At 35.0% G+C, this 20208-nt stretch overlaps 2 protein-coding genes across 3 annotated transcripts; both read left to right on the top strand.

The window, feature by feature from the left end:
* Positions 1-7587: 7587 nt before the first annotated feature.
* On the top strand, positions 7588-14667 carry LOC122019762 (zinc finger CCCH domain-containing protein 32-like). Of its 2 annotated transcripts, none has more exons than XM_042577273.1 (3): positions 7588-8050; positions 11803-11913; positions 12448-14667. In XM_042577273.1, the coding sequence occupies exons 1-3, from the start codon at positions 7937-7939 to the stop codon at positions 14329-14331; spliced, it is 2109 nt and encodes a 702-aa protein (XP_042433207.1). In that variant the 5' UTR covers positions 7588-7936; the 3' UTR covers positions 14332-14667. The 2 variants fall into 2 exon arrangements, with proteins under 2 accessions (XP_042433207.1, XP_042433208.1); XM_042577274.1 differs by lacking the exon at positions 7588-8050 and adding an exon at positions 8251-8278.
* Positions 14668-17566: 2899 nt separating this feature from the next.
* LOC122021393 (WUSCHEL-related homeobox 8-like) lies at positions 17567-19639 on the top strand. The gene is made up of 3 exons (XM_042579515.1): positions 17567-18110; positions 18697-19209; positions 19291-19639. Exons 1-3 carry the CDS (start codon positions 17894-17896, stop codon positions 19374-19376), a joined length of 816 nt encoding a protein of 271 aa, XP_042435449.1. The 5' UTR covers positions 17567-17893; the 3' UTR covers positions 19377-19639.
* Positions 19640-20208: the final 569 nt, after the last annotated feature.

The raw sequence follows: 20208 nt of genomic DNA on the forward strand, positions 1-20208 counted from the left end.
TCACTATTTGTAAGAACTTCATTACAAGCAGGCTTGCTTTCCATTGGTTTTTGTTGAATTGCTCAACGAGTGGGATGGCATCTCGATAAATCGCATGACGTTCTCCAAAATCTGCTTGGAACTTCATCAACAAACAATCTAGTTAGAGATTTACCAATGGTTCTTGACTATTTTCTGTGTCTGAAATCTTAACATATGCATACATGTAATGCAGGCCTAACTGTGCTTAGTTGTTTTATGGAATCCAACTGAGTTCTTGGAAATTTCCTCATCATGTTCTGCCCATTGAACACCAGTAAAAAAATTATATTGATTGCAAATTTTCATGGTGTTAAGAACACCAGTGGTACACGGAACTCATGGCAGCAGCAAGTTTTGTTGGCAGAAGAAACAGTTTCACATTCTGGTCTTCTATTCTGTTAATCAGAGTTGTGAATAAATATACAGTTTGATGATTTGCCTCAATCTATTGTTGCAGCGTAATCCTGCTAGAAAGATACGTTTTATTTTCAGAGTTGTTAAAAGTTGACCAAGAAAACGTGCGTCTTGCATTCAATTCAGAGAAGTCTGATGTCTTTCTGACCTTTAATCACGGTGTCTTCACATGAAAATAGTTTTTTTTTTATCATAGTCTGCAAAGATAAACTTCACCTAATAGTTTAAAAAATAATCAAATGATATACTAAATGATGCTTCCAAAACTTATCATCTTTTGCTAGATGTTGGCGATGAAACTTCTTTGAACATTGTGATTAATCGTGATGCCGTCCCAGGAGTTAGTGTATCTGCGTGGATGGTTGCTCCATTAATTTTTAATAAATGTAAAATATCACATTTCTTCATATAAAAGATATTGTGTTAAGATAAATGCTTTTAAGATTTATCCTCTTTTATAGTGTGTGAGGCTACTAAAAAGGCCACTAAGGAAATGATTAATGAGTGCACAAGGAAGCGTATATGGGCCCAATGTGAGTAGTTGGCCCGGACTAAAAAAAAGATTTATTTTTTTACCCTAAGTCAACCCCTAACTGAATCACTGATTGTTCTTTGTCTTCTTCCCCTCTTCGCAACAAGCTCGCAATGACCACGCATGACATGTCTATGTCAAAACTGTAGAGTAACACGAGTTGGGAGAAAAGCATCATGTGCAACCACGCTGTCAACTCTCCGACACAAGTCGTCATAGGCTCGTCGCTCACGCCGAATGGTCAAAATACATATCCTCAATCCTCCCCCGACGCCCTGCCAACCAGACGTTTCCTCTTCGACTTTGTCTTCCTCCCCTGCTGCCGCAATCCATAGCAACTTAGAAAGCTCAAGGTAACATTAACCCTAAACCTTATTTTTCCTATTCCGTAAAAAAAAAGAGGGTGACACATCCGATCGACGGTCACGCTGTTGATGAGCCGGTGAGACAGCCTCCCAAGCAGTCGCCGCCCCACCAAGCAAGGGCACAGCCGCTCCAGAGTCCTCTTCTTCAACAATGGCAAGGATCATCATTTAGCAATGACCCTCAACCACCTAACACCACTGGTGGAGATTGGGGATGACGTTGTGACTCCACCTGTGCGCGGTGGTGTACTAGTGTATCAGTGCAACCAATTCAATTCCTGCACTCAACAATCATCGCTGCCTTGGCATGACCGTGTCCTTACTTAGCATAAATATATTTTTTAATTCATTTTTGTACATTGATGCTTACTTAATTATGTTGGCTTAGTTACTTACACTTCTATTATGCAATTAAACAATAAGCATGGTCTTATCATTGATATTAGGTGATTTTAGGATTTTGTTTAAGTGTGGATTGTTAATTTATTTTTTATTTATTTATCTTAGGAAATTACTATGTCTACAATGCATAGATTTTTTAAAAGAAAAGCTCCTGAATCAAAAAAAATAAAATATTAGAGATGTTGTAGAATTTATTTTTTCACAATTATCAAAAAATCTTGGACTAAGGATTTCAATTTGTTCTTATAATGTTAACATTAGGAATCAAGTTTGAAGGATATATTTATAAAAAGGTCCATGTCAACCTTAAATTTGAAGTTAATTTAGACAGTTCAATCCTTCATGGTTTAAGGAATTTCGTGGTGAGTTGGAATATAGTATAGAAAAAGATGTCTCATATTGTTTGTATTGTTATCTCTTCAAGAGTCAAGACAACTAAGGGAAAACAAATAAGAGGAGATTTTTGTTAGCGAATGATTTACAAATTGGAAGGGTAAAGATAGATTAAATATTTATGTTAGACAGCAAGATAATGAACATCATAAAGCTCGAATTAATTGTGAAGCTTTAATGAATCAAGATGAGCACATTCAACCAATTTTGAACAAACAGTCAAAGCAAATGTGAAATAATTATCGTATCCATCTCGATGCTTTGATTGATTGTATTAGAGTTTGTTGTGACAAGGGAATTCATTTATGGGTAATGATGAGACTGAAGATTCTCTTAATCCGAATAACTTTCTTATTCAACTGGAGTTTTTAGATACTCATAATAAAGAGATTAATAATGTGATATTGAAAAATACTTTTAAAAATTACAACTTAACATCACTTGATATTCAAAAGGATATAGTAAGTATTTGTGCAACTGAAACAATTAATGTTATTATCAGAGATGTTGAATTTTCATAATTCTCTATTTTGATTGATGAATCTCATGATATGTTAACAAAGAAGCAAATGCAAATTGTTTTGCACTATGTGGATAGTAGTGGGCATGTAAATGAGCATTTTATCGGAATTAAATATGTTACTAGTACTACAACACTCTTACTTAAAGTTGCTATTGATAAGATGTTCTCTAAATATAATTTGAGTATATCTAAGTTGAGAGGATAGTATTTTGATGGAGCAAGTAATATGTAGGGCAAATTTAATAGTCTAAAATCACTCATTTTAAAGGAGAATCCATGTGCATTTTACATACATTGTTTTGTCCATCAGCTTTAACTAGCACTTGTAGTTGTGGACAAGAAAATTTTTTCAATTTCTAATTTATTTTGTATTGTTGGTGATGTAGTAAATATTGTTGGATCATCCTGCAAATATTTTGATCTTCTTAAGAAGAAGCATTCAGATTTTATTGTTGATGAATTGGAAAGGGGTTGAAATTTTAAGTGGTCGGGGACTTAATCAAGAAACTACCCTTCAACGTGCTAGGGCACATTACAATTCTTTGATCAGTTTGATTTTTATGTTCTTTGCTACCAATGATGTACTTGAAATGATTTCAGAAGATAATTCTAGTTCTCCTGATTAAAAAACTGAGGCATTTAATTTATTGGAGTAAATACTTTCATTTGATTTTGTATTCAATCTACACTTTATGAAACATGTCTTAGGGATTTCAAGTGAATTATCAATAATATTACAAAAGAAAGATCAGTATATTGTGAATGCAATGGATTTGGTATAAGTATACAAACACCGACTCCAAAATATGAAAGATGATGATTGAGATTCATTTTTAGAAAAGGTTCACTATTTTTGTCAACAACATTACATTGATTCTCAAAATGAATGATATGTTCATACGTTGGGCACCACATATTATCCCTATTGTAATCCACCAAAAGTGACGAATTTACATCACTATTGAGTTGATTTATTCTATGGTGTTATTGATATTAAACTTCAAGAGTTAAATGATCATTTCTTAGAGGTAAGTACAAAGTTACTTCTTTGTGTAGCTTGTTGTGCCCACAAAATTCTTTTTTGGCTTTTGACAATAAAAAATTATTGCAATTGGCTAAGTTTTATCCACAAGATTTCTCAAGATTTGATCTCCTCATACTTGATGATCAATTTGAAACTTATTTATGTAATATGCGTTCTAACAAAACATTTCAAAGATTGAAAGGCCTTAGTGATCTTTCAGAAAAGTTAGTTATGTCAAAGAAAAGTATGGTGTATCCATTGGTTTTTAAGCTTTTGGCATTGACATTAATTTTATCTGTTGCGATTATAACTATAGACAGAGTATTTTCTGCCATGATAATTGTGAAAGACAGGTTGCGCAATTGGATGAGTGATGATTGAATGAATGATAATCTTATTGTCTATATAGAGAAAGATATATTTCTAATGGTTGATAAATGAAGTTATTGTACAAAAGTTTCAAAATATGAATACTTGAAAAAAAAAAACAATTGTAAGGTAATTATTTTATGATTTTTTATTTCATATTGTATGCTTTGTTAACTAAATAATTAGCTTCTCAACTTTAAACCTTTACAATTCCTTTGAAATTAATTTATTCTTCAAAAAATCATGCACTTCTACTAATGCTGAATAAGTTACATTGTCACTTATAAACTTAAGTGTTTAGCTTCCCATTTTGATGGCAAGTGTTACTTTATCTTTGATTCAGTTGGGTTGTGATGATTTCTATGCAGATTTTAATGTGGATGATGTTGGTTTGACGTTTGAAAACTATGAAGAACTTTTTCGTGCATCTCATAGCCAATCATCTTTTTATGATGACGGTGGAATAGATAGCTTTCTTAATATTAGGGAGGCTTATCCGATTAGACAAGCTCATGGTTAGTTTTCATTTTTTTCCATTTGGGGTTTAATTATAATGCCACTCTTAGTCTATGTTGATCTTTGATTTTTATACCATGCATAATTTTATGATTATAAAATTTTAATTTTGTTTGCCTTTATTAAATATATTATATTATTACCTATACTTAACCAATATCCTAGCTCCGCCCCTGAATGGGTAGGATGCTTTATGCAAATTAATGGGTGAAATCAATAATTAATGATGTATAAAAAAAATAATAATGTAGAATTCATAAAAAAAAATTATCAGAAGGTTTTTAATTGTAGAAAGAGTAATAGTTTTTTACGTTTTTAATATGACATTGAGATTATATATTAGAGACTTAAAAAAAAAGCGCATATTTCTTGCCCTTAAAATTCTAAATGTACGATGAATAAAAACTAACTATAGGAAATCATAATATCTATTGAATAAATGAGTTCCAAAGGACATACATAAGTTTTTAAATTTATCAAAAGACGCACACTACTTTAGTATTTGTAAAAAGATGCACTCAATTATGTGCTCTTCCCGTTCTCCTCTTCCTCCCAAACCGACTTCTCCTATTTCTCTTTCCCCTCTCGTATGCATGTAATCTCTCTTTTCTTTCCTCTTCTCTCTTCTCTTTCCTCTCTTTTTTTGCATGCATGTATAAATATTTATAGCAGATCTACGTTGAGCCTGATATGAACCTGCTATATTCTGATCAGGTCCATGTTAGGGTTTAAAGATGATTCTTTCAATAACATTTTAATACCTTTGGAGAAGCTAAAATAAGCAATGAAGGGGGTACCGTTAAACTCCCCTTATAGTCTTAGAAATCTATAAAACCTAAAATGAGATCAAAATTCACTAATGGACCTAGACATATCCGATTAGACTCATTTCAGGTCTTTTGGATTTATGAGACTATAAGGAGTCCAACGTTGTCATCCGTTGCTTATTTTGATTTCTCCGGATGAGTTAAAATGTAATAAGGAAGAATCAACTCTAAGCTGAAATAAGCAACAAAGACTAACATTAGACTCCTTGCAGTCTCAGAAATCCACAAGACTTGAAATGTGTCTAATTAGATCTATGTCCATTAATGAATTTTAACCAAAATTCACTGATGGACCTAGACAGGTCTGATTAGATCCATTTTAGGTTCAGATTTCTGATGCTACAATGAGTCCAACAGTGCCCTCTAATGCTTATTTTTAGCTTCTCCATTGGTGTGAAAATATTATTGGAAGAATCAGCTCTAAATCCCAACGTGAGCTTGATATGAATCATATCAGGCTTAACGATATAATTCATATCATGCCCAACATGTCCATTAATGGATTAGATCAAAACTCACTAATGCACTTAGACAGGTTTGATTGAACTCATTTTGGATTCTATGGATTTTTGACATTACAAAGAGTACAATGGTCCTCAGTTACTTATTTCGCCTTCTCAAAGGTGTTAAAATATAATAAGGAAGAATCAACTCTAAATCTCAATGTGGGTCTGATATGATTTATATCAAACCCAATATGTGCATCAGTGAGGTTTGGTCAAAATCTATTGATAGAGCTAGACAGGTCTGATATGACTCATTTCAATTCTTGTAAATTTTTTAGACTGCAAAGAGTCTAACGATGTTGTCCGTTGCTTATTTCGGCTTCTCGAAAATTTTAAAATATAATAAAGAAGAATCAACTCTAAACCCCAATATGGGCCTTATATTAGGCCAACGTGTCCATCAGTGAGTTTTAGTCAAAACTCATTGATGGATCTAGACAAGTCCGATTGAATCAATTTTAGGTCATGTAAATTTATGAGACTATAAGGAGTCTAACGGTGCTCTCCATTACTTATTTCGGCTTTTGAAAGTGTTAAAATGTAATAAGAAAAAAAATCAACTCTAAACCCTTAACATGAACCTGATATGATTCATATCAGGCCCAATATAGACCCATGATAGAGTTTAAAGCTGATTCTTTCAATAATATTTTAACATCTTCAAAGAAGCCAAGATAAGCAACAAATAGTACTATTAGACTCCTTGCAACCTTAGAAATCTAAAGGACATGAAAGGGGTCAAATCAATGGAGTTTGACCCCACTAATTAACCAAAATACACTGATGGACTTAGACATATTCGATTGGATCAATTTTAGACCTTTTGGATTTTTGAGACTATAAGAAGTCCAGTGGTGTACTCTATTACTTATTTTGACTTCTCCGGATATATTAAAATATTATTAGAAAAATCAGCTCAAAACCCCAACATGGGTTTGATATGAAATCGTATCTGGTCAACGTTGAGCCTAATATGAACATATCAGGTTCATATCAAGGCCAACGTTGACATGAATTATAAACATTTATGCATGTATGTAAAAAGATAAAGAAAAGAGAAGAGAAAAAAAAATGTGGAACCGCCACATCAGCGGCCTCCTAGAGCCGATCCCACGAATATGGAGGAAGATAAATACAGGTACACAGCTGAAAGTGCATGGTCGAGACGACAACCCCAGGCAATGACACTCCGAGGATCGAACCCTGGACCCCTCGACCACGAAATCATGTGCCCCCAGCTGTGCTATACCCTGGGGATATAGAAAAAAGAGAAGAGAGATTGTATGTATAGGAGAGAGAAAATAGAAGAGAAAAAGAAAAAAAAAAGTTAGATTTAATAGGAGGGAATTAAAAAAATATATATAATTGAGTGGATCATAGTGTGGTCTATATCAGCCCAACATTGAGCCTTATATGAATATATCATGTTATCAGGGCCAACATGGACCTAGGGTGATAAATTCGAAAATCTACTTGTGCCCTAGGTTGAATTGCTGTTTATCGAATCTTGATATCTATTGAACAGTAGAGAATTATATTGGGCACTTTATCAAGTTGTTCATAGTTTAAATTTGGCAATCTATTGGGCTGTTCTGATTATTTGGCTCGTTTTCGAATCATGTGTATGTACTCGCCTAAAACCCTTCTTAGGCATCTATAAGTTTTCTAGTAAAATAGTAATTGTACTATAAATAGATAAAGACAGCGTGGAAAACGAAACGAGATCGAGGGCTTCTGCTTCACGCAGCGAGAGCAGCGGAAGCCTTCGCCAACGGCCTCGCAAAATCGCCGAACTGAATCCCTCTGGCTAAGGATTTCTCTCCGCGGCTTGAATTTGGAGGTTCATCTCAATCGATTTCCCCCCTAATTTGTCTTCTCGGCTGTCGCGTTCCGACTTTCGACTCCCCGATCCGTGGGTCAGCTCCCCTTTTCGCGCTTCCTGTGCCCTGAGTTGGGGTTTTACCAGTCTCCGCCTGGACGCTCTGATCCGCGGCGTGGAGGTTGGGATCCGTCGATGCCCCTTCTTCTGTGAAGGAGTTGGAATATGGAAGGTGGTGTTAGGCGTGAAGCGATGCAGCCTGCGACGGCCGAGGAAGAGGCGTTGAAGAGGAGCACCGACTGCGTCTACTTTTTGGCTTCCCCATTGACCTGCAAAAAGGTGTTTTGCCTCCTTGTTTACACCTGTTATCTCTAAGTCACTAAGATGCTAGTTTGAATTGTGCATTTTTTTGATCCTTTAGGCTCACTCACATGCATTTGATTCTTTGTACTTTATTTATATTTTGTGGTTCAGATCCCGTAAACAATCCTCGTGCTTAGCAGAAAATTTGTTTCAGGGAAGATTGTCCGGACTAGTTTGTTGTGCATGCCCTTGTAGGAAGTTCAAGTAATAAACAGTCATTTTGCCATATTCTTTCCATAGTTTGGCTTGTGATAAGTTGTTTTTGTTTGCATGTGGCAGAACTTGCTTCTCAATAACTGTTCGAATTCATGCATCCAAAAGATTGCTTAATTTCTTAGGGTTCATGCGGGCTTTCCTTCCAATGGTTCAGATTGTGTTGGTATTATCCTGTAATAGCACATCAATGGATCTATTGTTGGATCTCCAGCTTGACGAAGGGTTGTGTTTGTGCATAATGTGATACATAGAAACTGTCCTCCATATTTACATGTCCAGATAAAAGCTCCCTATGGCTTTAGTATCACTTTCAATAAACATCATTTACTTTTAATAAGTTCAACATCTAGCAAGTAATTTGTTTAAGAGCCTAAAATGGATAAATAAAGAGAGATCTATGCAAATTGCTTACAACAAAAATCTAAGCTTCCTTGCACAGAAAACTATTTTGAATACCACTATTGTATATTTCAAAATTAATCATTTGTCTCCCTTGTAGAGCTAAACTTTGTAAAATGGAGCATATGATGTATTAAGTTGCAATGGTTGAACAATATTACTTCAGTTTACTATTATTTTTTCCCGAATTGTAAATTACGTTCTCTGCAGTCTTGCATGATGGCTTTAGGATTTTCATTGTGCAATAAGAGTATTTGCATAGTTAATCTTCTTGAAAGCTCTTGTAAGGCAATCAAAGACCAAAGCTTTTCCACTTAAATACAACAAGAAGAATCGATGAGTCCTACTATTTGGGTCTTTTATATGAATTTTTTAGGATTTATCTCTCTAGAAGATTTTATTTCTACTAATATTTAGATCTTTAAATCACTTAATTCAATTAAATGAATTTTTCAGATATCTCTCTGGCCCTCACACATCTAACTTTGGTTGATTCAATCTGTTTAATTGTAGAATCTATTGATTGTCTTTAAAGCAGTGTTACATAAATGAAGGGGAGCAAAACAGAGGGAGATGGTGAAGGAAAGGAAGAGAGTCTTCTATTTACTTGGATGGAGGGATGGAGAGAAGGGAACCAAGGCAGCATCCTCCTTTCCTCCAAAATTGATCTGCCATCATTGGAAGGAGATGAAGAGAAAAATAGTAAAAGACCATTATCCTTTTTTTCATCATGAGTCACCTACCATCATTGACCAACTTGTCAGATCTGGTCACCAGATCACTGCTGGCCATCATGGGATCAGGCCACTAGATTCAGTCGTTGGTTGTCACAGGATTATGGCCTAACCACTTCAACTGTTGATTCGGCTACACAACTGCTGGACTTGACCACCATAGTAGCCTCTCCAAGTTGGGTAGAATAGAAAAGAGGTTGAACAAGAAAAGTAGAAGTGGAATTTTACATTTTTTTTTCCTTCCCTGCCTTTCATCAAAGTAGACAATTCTTGATCACTCCTCTCCTCTGCATATCTCTCCCCACTCCCTCCTCTCGTTTTCCCACAATCTTCCTCCCTCCTCCAAGTAGACATTTGTACCACCATATTTGTTCTATAATTTATGATTTATCAAAGCTACATCTAATTGTGGTCTTTTGTATCACAACCTTATAAAATTTTTCTTTTGGTCTATGAGACACACAACCTTTGCATAAAAAGACTAAGGCTTCTCTTGATTTTAGCCCTCTATTCTTTATCCTATTAATATTATCTTCATCAATATCTTGTTTTTAGTATTAGATATGAGATATTTAAAGCTCTTATTAATAGTGATATTTTCCCACTATCTTAATTATTGTTTCACTCTTCTTATTGTTGAAGCAATATCTCAAATATTCAATTCTAGTTCTTCTTAAAGTTATTAGTTCTACAATCTGTATTAGCTCTACTTAAAAATGTTTAGTTCCTAAAATTTCTCTCCACAATTCAAGCTAATATTAAATAATAGATTAAGGCTTGTCATTTTGCCATTTTGTGGTTTTAGAAGCTGGTCACTTTTGTTACATTCTGTCTAGCATGAGTGGAGACAGATGTTTTGGTTCTTTATTTAACCTTTTTATACTCCTTTCTTACTGTCAGTGTAGTAGATGCCATTCTTTTTGCTACCATAGTAGATTTCAGAACTCAGGCATTTAATTTGCAAAAAAAAAAAAAAAATGTTTAACCATCAACATTATGGTATTGTAAAGTAACTTTGAGTGAGTTACCTATATTACTGGACAGTTTATTTCCTTTGTCCCTTTTTCAATGCATAGATGAGCTTACAATATTGAAGGATGAGAGTCTATGATATGAAATCTGCATATTGATGATTGATGAACAAAATGGTGTTATATTTATGTCCATGTTTGATAGGAGTGGCAATTTGGGTTGGTGGCATAAAATGGCCATGTCTAGTTGAACCATGGCCTTTTTATTCTCGACCTGAACCCAACCCGTTTGATAAATGGGTCAAAATTCATGACCTATTCAGGAATTGCTTATAAACGTATTGACCTAATTATGATCTAATTAATCAAACAGATTAGATGGGGGCATAAATGGGCTGTGACATGACCCATATAATTAAGTGGTCATAAATGGGTCGCCAACCCATTTAACAAACTCAAACAAAATTTCAAATACAAACAACATACTACCTATTTTTAATTATACAAAAACTTAAAAATATAATCGTATAAATTATGCATTTATAATGTATTTATTAGATTATATATTTATAACTCATATAGATCACTACTAAATAACTAATTAAATATCTATATTTATAAACTACGATTCATTTATGACTTGAGGTGAGTTGGTTATTTTAGGGTAATAAATGAGTCAACCTGTTTATGACCCAAATTTATTTACCTCAAACCAAACTGCAAAATTACAAGCTAGGCTAGGTTGTGCCATGTAAACAGGTAATGTCAACTTTTTCGATCCCTAATCTTGGAGCTCCATTGACTAGTGTTTTGACTACATAAGAAGAGGATTCCACCTTAATGCCTTAATAATGATTTGAAGATAATTCAAATGACTAGAATTATAAATGCCTGTTCTGATTGTTACACCTCTATGGCACATGCAGTTTCATTTCACAGTAGTTGCTCTGATGGCACCATGGTGTCGAATTAATTGAAGCATTGGACTATTTGTGGTAGCATGGTGTTAATACAGTAATTTAGTTCTTTCTTCTGTTTAAACCCTGTAGTTAGGCCCTTCTAATGTGCATTTGCTCTAAGTTCTATGTTCAACTTCAATCATCAACCCTGTGCTCAAAGTAGGTTGTTAACAAAATCTTAGATGAGATTGGATATGGTTATCAAATTTGGCATTTTGTACAATTAGCATGCACATATGCATTCTGCTACTTTCAGTTCATTCTGGTGTTGAGTTTATTCTGATATTGATTTTAAAATTCATTTACTTGAACCTTTTGTTTATCATGTATACTATACTCTGCTGATGCATATGTGTGCTCATAGATTAATATTACTCTGCTGGTAGCATTATTCTGTATCTTGGAAATTGTATTTTGTGTTAGAACCTAACAGTTATTTCTTCATTCAGGGGAGTGAATGTGATTATCGCCACAGTGAGGGTGCCAGAGTTAACCCTAGGGACTGTTGGTATTGGCTAAATGGGAACTGCCTCAATCCAAAATGTTCATTCCGCCATCCGGTATGTCATTTCCACCTTTTCATGCTTATCTAGTGTGCATGAATTCTCCAAACGTGGTTCACATGGTACACTGTATCTTTTTACGAGGAACAATTAATTGCATGCTTGTTTTTGTCAGCTTAAATTTTGCTCGTATTCATATGATGTTCTGCTCCAAAGTTAATTTTTTGCAGAGAATTTTCTGTAATGCAATTTTCAGGTGGCCATCTTAACTAAAACAGTTTGTTGTTTATGTTAGCTGTTATCATCAGGGAGTGAAGTGCATGTAGCAACAGGATTCTCATTGAGTGTCAGATCAAGAAATTTTCTATTTTATAACTCATGACTTTCAATAATCCATATTTATGTAATTGCAACAGTTGTCTGGTTCAAATTTCAAAGCTGTATTTGTTTCCTTAATTGAATGCCAATCATGTTTGAATATTTTACAATTAGATGAAATGACCATACGATGATTACCTGTATTTTTTTAATGCAACGTATCAATTAAGTAGTTTATATACACGAAGCTAATTGATGTTGTTTGTTGTACAGCCTCTTGATTCTCTGTTTGCAACAGCAATGCCTAACTCTGGATCACCACCACTGTCAAGTCAGACTTCAGCATCAACATTAGCACCAGCTGCCCGAACTCCTAACAATGGAACTAAACAAAGTGTTCCTTGCTACTATTTCCAGTGGGGCCAGTGTTTGAAAGGTGAAAAGTGTGCATTCATGCATGGACCTCAGGCATCTGTCAACTTTCTTCCCCAACCGGCTACAAAGGTTTCTTCGCTTTCTTCTGCACCACGAAAATCAAATGATCAAGATACACATAAGATAATTACTATGCAACATAATACAGAAGCAGCCAATCATGATAGACACAAGATGGCTATCAGTAGGCACAGTGAAATATCATATGCAACAGTAAAACATGAAACTAAAGCATACAATGCTCCCAAGCATGAACCATCTGAAAATAAAATATTGCCACCTCATTCAATTGATGGTGACCATCGTGGACTGCCACAGAATGGTGTATCTGTTAACAGTGATTCTTTTGAACACCAACCATGGGGTCATCAGGTGCAACCTACTGAAGAGGAACCAGATAATGGTAGGGATGGTGATGAGTTCTTCCGGGAGCATTCTCCTGGTTTTGATGTACTTGTAGAAGATGATATTGAAGACCCTGATTACTACCATAATGAAGATAATTTCAGAAGAATGTCTGGTCATGGTGGACAAAAGATGGAAGCTGAAGATGAATATGATTATCACCCCAGTGATTATATGGCTATGACAAAGATTGAAAGGGATCTACACAATGGCATTGGCAAATATGAAAACTATGAACTGCCACATAGCAGATATGGCTGGGAATCAAAGAATGCTGGCAGAACTTTTGACAGAGCATCATCACTTGAAAGAAGAGAAATCATTAGAAAGACAAAATGTGATGCAATGAATGGGTCAGATTTGCGCTACCAGCTAAACAAACGAAGAAGGTTCAATGGTACGCGATCTACTAGTAATCATGGTCATAGTGAGCACTACCAAACAGATGAGCAACATGCTGAGGAGAGACATTATGTTCACCATTCACATGATGATGATTTAAAATTTCCTCCTGAGAAGTGCATCAGCAGTCGTCTTCAAGGCAGGATTGCATTTCCTGGGAGGTCTGTTATTGATGCAGCCAGCAATATGCTCTCAGAGAAAGAGAGGGGACAGGGTCCCAGAAGCAGATGGTCACCAATGAAGCGAATAAACTACCAGTCAAGGCATTCAGAAAGAGTAAGATATCAACCAAGTGAGATATTTTGTAATGATGAGAGGTTTCGTAGAATCAAAACAACCTTAAAAGATGACACAGATTCTGTGGATTTTGTGAGCCCAAAGTCCCTTGCAGAGCTAAAAGGTGCAAGGAAACATGAGAATATCGAGGAAATCAAAGGTGCTGGTTCTAATAGCTTGCTAGGGGTTCAAAATCCTGAAAATCCTATATCTTTTGAAGGTCCGCTGCCACTGAGTGCCATCTTGAAGAGGAAAAGGGAATCGGCATATGCTAAGAATGAAGTTTCTACTGCTCAACATGAAAACAGTCAAAATGGAGACTCATCTATCCATGAATCAGTTCCTCAATTAGAAGCCAGAACAGAAGGGAAGACAATCATTGGCCATGAGGAGGATGTGATACCTGCTGACAATGAGCTAGCCTATGACAGTCATTATCCAACTAAAGCTAATGCCTTGGGAACTGAAGATGGTTTATGTTTGGAGAATGCAGAAGAGGAAGAGCTGGAAAATTCTGACAAGCAAGATGGGGATTTCAATTATGAATCAGGAAAGGACAAAGAGGATGACGACTCAAACAAAGATGATCTAGATGACGATGATGACTTTGCTAGGAAGGTCAGTGCAATGCTATCTTGAATGACAATGGAGACACGTTTACTTAGTTTTCCTGTTTACAGAGAGGCCATAGACCTTGTAAGTTTACATTGCCAGTCTTGGCACCGAAAAGCGGCCGACGTTGGAAGAAAAGTTTAAGAAATTTAATTTTGTCAAAATTGAAGTCCAATGTATCAATTACCTGAACCATTTGAGATTTTAGGATCCACCCAAAATAGTTCTAGTAATGAATATGACCCAGATGGGTTTGTTCTAGCTTCTTGTTTGCATTTGATTATATGCTTGTAATACTAATGCTCTTTGTAGACCAAATTAAGGGAAAATTTGGCTCACATAATTTGTCTCAGTTATTGATTATCTTTTCTTAGTAATTATTGCCATAGAAATCTATCTATTTTAGAGCATTAGAAGTAAAATTTACATGTGGGTGAAATACTTAGCATGCTTGCTGCTATTTCTGATTCAAATCATTGAAATGTTTATCTAAAAGTAATGGGACCTAATAATCTATGCTCAGGAAATGAAGTGATTAGGATTGTATAGAAAGCTAAAGCATCATTTTTGAAAGTGACTTCACTTTGGATATCAAGCATTCACAATGTGTTCTTAGATACATAGATCCAAGCAAGGTAGTCTTGTTAGTGGTTCATCTGACCACATTGAATTCCAAGAGAAGTATCATAGAATAAAGAGAAAAATAAAACAATGTTAAAAGTTCATACACATCTTTAAAAAAAATTTAGTTGGTAGATTTTGGATGATTTATTACTTTTTTCAGTAGTGGCTATTAGTTTGATTGGAGCTTATATAAAAATATGAAAGTTGATTTATTATTTCATTAATTATACTCTTTGTTAAATGCACACGTTGACCTGTGATACTTTTTAGTCGCTTGTACTTTTATGACGCCTTTAATTGCTTAATGCTATATTCTTCTGCTATTGGTGGTGATGATTATAAAAAGATCAATACGTTATCCCAATACCTCCGTCAACCCATTCTGTTATTGGTGATGATACAATTTTATTAATACATTTGATTGGAATATAGGATAGTACAAAATTATTTATAGATTGATACAATGAAACTCCATAATAAAAAAAATGCCTTTAGTCTTTTCATATGTTATTTGAGCTATACCCGTTGGGAAGACTGGTTTGATTACTAATTATGATTTACTATAGTATGTTTTTCCTCCCATGAGATAAAAAATCTGAGATATTGATTTACTATAGTATGTTTTTCCTCCCATGAGATAAAAAATCTGAGATATTGGCGGTTTGGCGAGAAGCCGTTTGTGTTTTTGAATTTTTCTTAGTGGTTAGTGAAAAATCTTCGTATCTAGGATTAGTTGGTTAAAAAATTAGATAGATGATTATAAAAAACAAGGAATGATTATTCAATACTAAACGAATATATTTTGTATACCGCTCATACTCCACTTCTTATTTATTTTTGAGACGATGTTTTAAAGTTACATTTTTATGAATAGAACAAGCACATGGTTTGATTAAATTAAATCTAATTGAAGTGCATTTCTATCTATCTTTAAAGATTAATCATGCCCTCGACCATGTGATGGTAGGCGGTGAGAATAATTCTCATGTAACGAGATGAATTTCATGTCAGGTATTTTCATATATTCGTAAAGTTTGAACATATTGAGATATTGGGGTGTGTTGAGATCGATCTATGCTTCTTAGTAGTTTGTTTGTGGAATTGAATTGTTCAGAATTAGTTAGATCCAAGAAGTAGTTAGATCTATTATTATAATAATAATAATAATAATATTATTATTATTATTATTATTATTATTATTATTATTATTAACATGATTATTCAGTTATGAAAATTAATGAGACTAACAGTTAAATCAGTTGGAATGAATGAATCATCCATATTTTATCATATAGGTATTATCTTTATTCGCTTCGATAGATTTTGAGATTAATTTTTAATGTGTATAAAATATCTTATTAAATACATGACTTTTTCCATATAAAAAATCGTTGCGTTAGGGTAAAATATATAATTATTAAAATTTATCTGTCTGTATTTTATCACAAAATTGACGATACTAGGCCATTTAAGAGGAACAATATCACTTTTTATTGCAATAGCCACAATCTCTATAGGAAATAACTTTGACACTCCTTGAAATGTAGCATTGTGTCTGCAAGTCGGCTCTCAACATCCATGTCAATTTTAGCACCATTAGAATCAAACTTTGATGCCAGTTTATACCGAGCAAGCATTTGTGTTTAAGATGAAAGGTGGATTTCTTGATGTGAAAAAAACACCTGATTCAAGCAACTAAAGTATTCATATATAATTAAATTCTCATGCAACATCATAACACTTTTATATATTTGTTGATTGGAATCATCTTTGACAAAACTGCATTTCATTGTTAAACTAGAAGATTTTTCTTGAGCATAATCTTAAGAAAATGGAGCCAACAACAAAAAAACAAAAATAAAAACAATAATTGCTTGCATGTGGAGGAATAGTTTGGAGTCTTAATTTCTTCTCTATTAGACTAGTTGTTGGGATACATATTTCCACTTTGAATTTTTAGCATTTTAATAACAAGAGTACTTCAAAATTTGTTGTGTTAATCAGAAAGTGATTATCATTATTGACATTATTGTTGAATTGGGATGAAGATCCGATATACAGTGAAATAAGTTTTTTTTAATACATTTTGCATGAATTTTAAAGTAGATACAAAAATATATACAATTTCAGTAGCGGGTGTTTTTATTTAGTTTGAAAAGTTGTCACTCTTTTATGGATATTTTCACATAAAATTATGAAATTATAAATAATTTTAATAAAATTCAATTTAGTCAGTCCATTCAAAATATTATTCCACTTATTTGGTTCACTTAGTATATCTCCCTCAATATGTTTAATCAACTACAAAATAATATCTTTCATATTAATTCCAGTCTATTTTTTTAAAATATTTTAATTTTTTTCCACTTATTTATTGGTATTAAATAAAAAGAGTTATTTTAGAATTTCAATTCAAGTTGAAAAAATGTCCATAAGGTCAATCCAAGTGGACTATTTAATAATATAGTATTTATTTTCAATATTTTTTTACCAAATAAGTCTTTATTTATTTTAAAAAGGTCTTTGTTAATTATTTCGCCAAAAGCAAAGAGGAGATTTATGGGATGTAAATTGAATATCTGATGTTAATAATAAAATAAATAAATAAATAAATAAATAAAAGGAGTGGAGAGGAGAGGGGACTTCGACCGCGAGCCCTCTTTTTCCCCGATTTGGCCTTTTCTGTCTCTTGCACTTCCCTTTCTTGTCCATCGGCGATTAAGGAAAGCGCACCGCGGAGTTCTTTCCTTGTTCTGCTGTGCTGATTCCATCCATCGGACCCAAGTAGTTGCCGATCTTGCCGGCATATGTAAAGAAGGCGCCGCCGCTGGGGACCGAGACCGGAAAGGTGGGTTCTGGGCGATCGAGGCGGCGGATGAGACCGGAGGTGGCGAGAGATTGGCTGAAGAAAAAAAAAACAAAGGGGATTTTGAAAGAGGCGGTGCGGGGAACAGAGTGGTGAGAGATGGGTTCTTATTCTTCTTCCGGCGGCGGTGAGAGGAATGGTGGCGCAAGGGAGGGGAGAGGAGGGGAATCGATGGGAGAGGGCGTTCTCTACCTGAAGGTGATGACGGACGAGCAGATGGAGATCCTCCGTCGCCAGATCGCCGCCTATGCTACCATTTGCGAGCAGCTCGTCGAGATGCACAAGGCCGTCACCGCCCGTCGCGATTCACTTGCTGGTCAGTATTTCCTAACTCCTCATGTAGTTATTTCTCATGTTTTAACCCCTCAGACAATTCTCAAACACTGTTCGCTATGGTAAGTATTTTCCTCCGGTGGAATGATAAATTTGAAACTGTTGGGTGAGGAGACACATGTGTTTCCGGTTCTATGCTATGATAGATGGGAGTTTTCTGTAGGATCGGACTCTTCTGATTCATCGACTAAGGAGTCTTCACACTTTGACATCAACTCTAGACCTGAATTATTCCTTTTGTTGCCCAATTATTGTTCCTCTTTTCATGGTTGATATGCTTTACATAGTTCAAGTTTATGTAATAAGATAATTGAGTTAGCCAACGTGAGCTCAAAGTGATTCAAAGTGCCCAATTATTGTTCCTCTTTTCATGGTTTATGACTAAGAAAGATTTTCCTTCCATGATTTATGGTTTGAGAAAGGTTTTCTACTAACGGTTTTTTATGGACATATCAAATTTCCAGTTCTACTATATCTGGTCGCTTCTATATTGCAATTCCTCATTTCTACTGGTATCCTGCAGTTCTCTTTTCCTATACTTTTGCTAAGTTGTGGGGTTGTTATTTTAGGAATGCGGCTAGGAGCCTTCTACGACGGTCCCCTGATATCATCCAGCGGCCAAACTATCGCTGCTAGACAGCGCTGGACTCCGACAGCTTTGCAGCTACAGATTCTTGAGACTATGTTCCACCATGGCAAGGGGCCGCCGAGAAGCAAACAGAAGATCAAACAAATAACAAAGGAGCTATCTCGACATGGACAGATCTCAGAATCAAATGTCTGCAACTGGTTCCAGAATAGAAAGGCGCGGTTAAAGCGAAAGCAGATGGCTGCTTTAGCAAGTAACACTGAATCTGAAGTTGAGGCAGACGAAGAATCCCCAAATGAAAACGAACCCAGTCACCGTGAAAGCCTTCCTCTCGGTAGCGATAATTCTCGATATATTAGGCAACTAGATGATGGAGTCCATCCACTGGCATCTCAGCTAAATCAAATGCAAGGTGCACACCATTCGAATGACGGTTTGAAGTCCTCCAGCAGCTTGGAACACTTGACCTATGAAAATGTTCTATCCATGCCAAGTAGGTTTTTCGCTTGCTCCATTCGTCTCACCCTTTATCATCCTGGTAGAAATAACCTCAGTTGTTGGCCTATGAATGCAGGAATAGAACATCACATGATGGGTAAGTTCGATATACCGAACTTTAGTCCTTACCGCTTCGAAGAAAACTACAGCATCATCAATTGACATTGCACTGAGCTGATCCTCAATAGTGACTATAGTTACATTTAGGGAAACAAAAATGTTCTATAAGTTGTTGCAAGGCATGTATCTACTTTCTGGATTACTACCTTCCTCGATAATCTTTTATGTATGTTAAATACTTTCGACTCGGTTCAAGAAGGTGCAGATGTTTTTATTATCGATATAGAACTCTAAGCAGTTTGGTAATTGTGAACCATGTTAAATGTCTTTTCATGGTATTTATGTATTATATGTATTTTTATTTCCGTTGCATTCTTTACTCTAGAGGTGGCAAAAAGGGCTTAACCGGCTAAGGTTTTCTAGTATAGAGAAAATGAAACTTAACGGACCCTTTTAACAAACTAGCATTGGGAATCGACGGCTAACAAACATTTAACGATCAGATCTAATAGTCGTTGATGATCCATGAACAATCAAAACTACTAGCGATGATGGCAATTGATGATGATCTAATGTTTGGTGGAGATGACTGATTAACGATAGCCTATCTCCTTGTCAAAACACAAGTGTCCTACAAGAAAAAGGAAAGAGAAATAACAGAGTTTGCAGTTAAAACAAGTAACAAATAAATATAGTAGACATCATCACACAAGAAGGCTGGAAGGAAAAAGTTATTTCACCGCCAGATAAACTATAATTCAAAACACTAAATCAAAGTGATAATATGCTAGTAGGAAAATGACAATCTCACCAGGCTTGCACTACCCTACAACTGCAGCTGATCTTTGCTGGTAAGAATCAAAGGATTGACACTTCTTTATTGCTTGGAACTCATCTCCTGTGTGCTCAAACCTCCCCGTTAAGCAGAGGCCAA

This window comes from Zingiber officinale, chromosome 9A (assembly GCF_018446385.1).
Source record: "Zingiber officinale cultivar Zhangliang chromosome 9A, Zo_v1.1, whole genome shotgun sequence".
Taxonomy (NCBI): domain Eukaryota; kingdom Viridiplantae; phylum Streptophyta; class Magnoliopsida; order Zingiberales; family Zingiberaceae; genus Zingiber; species Zingiber officinale.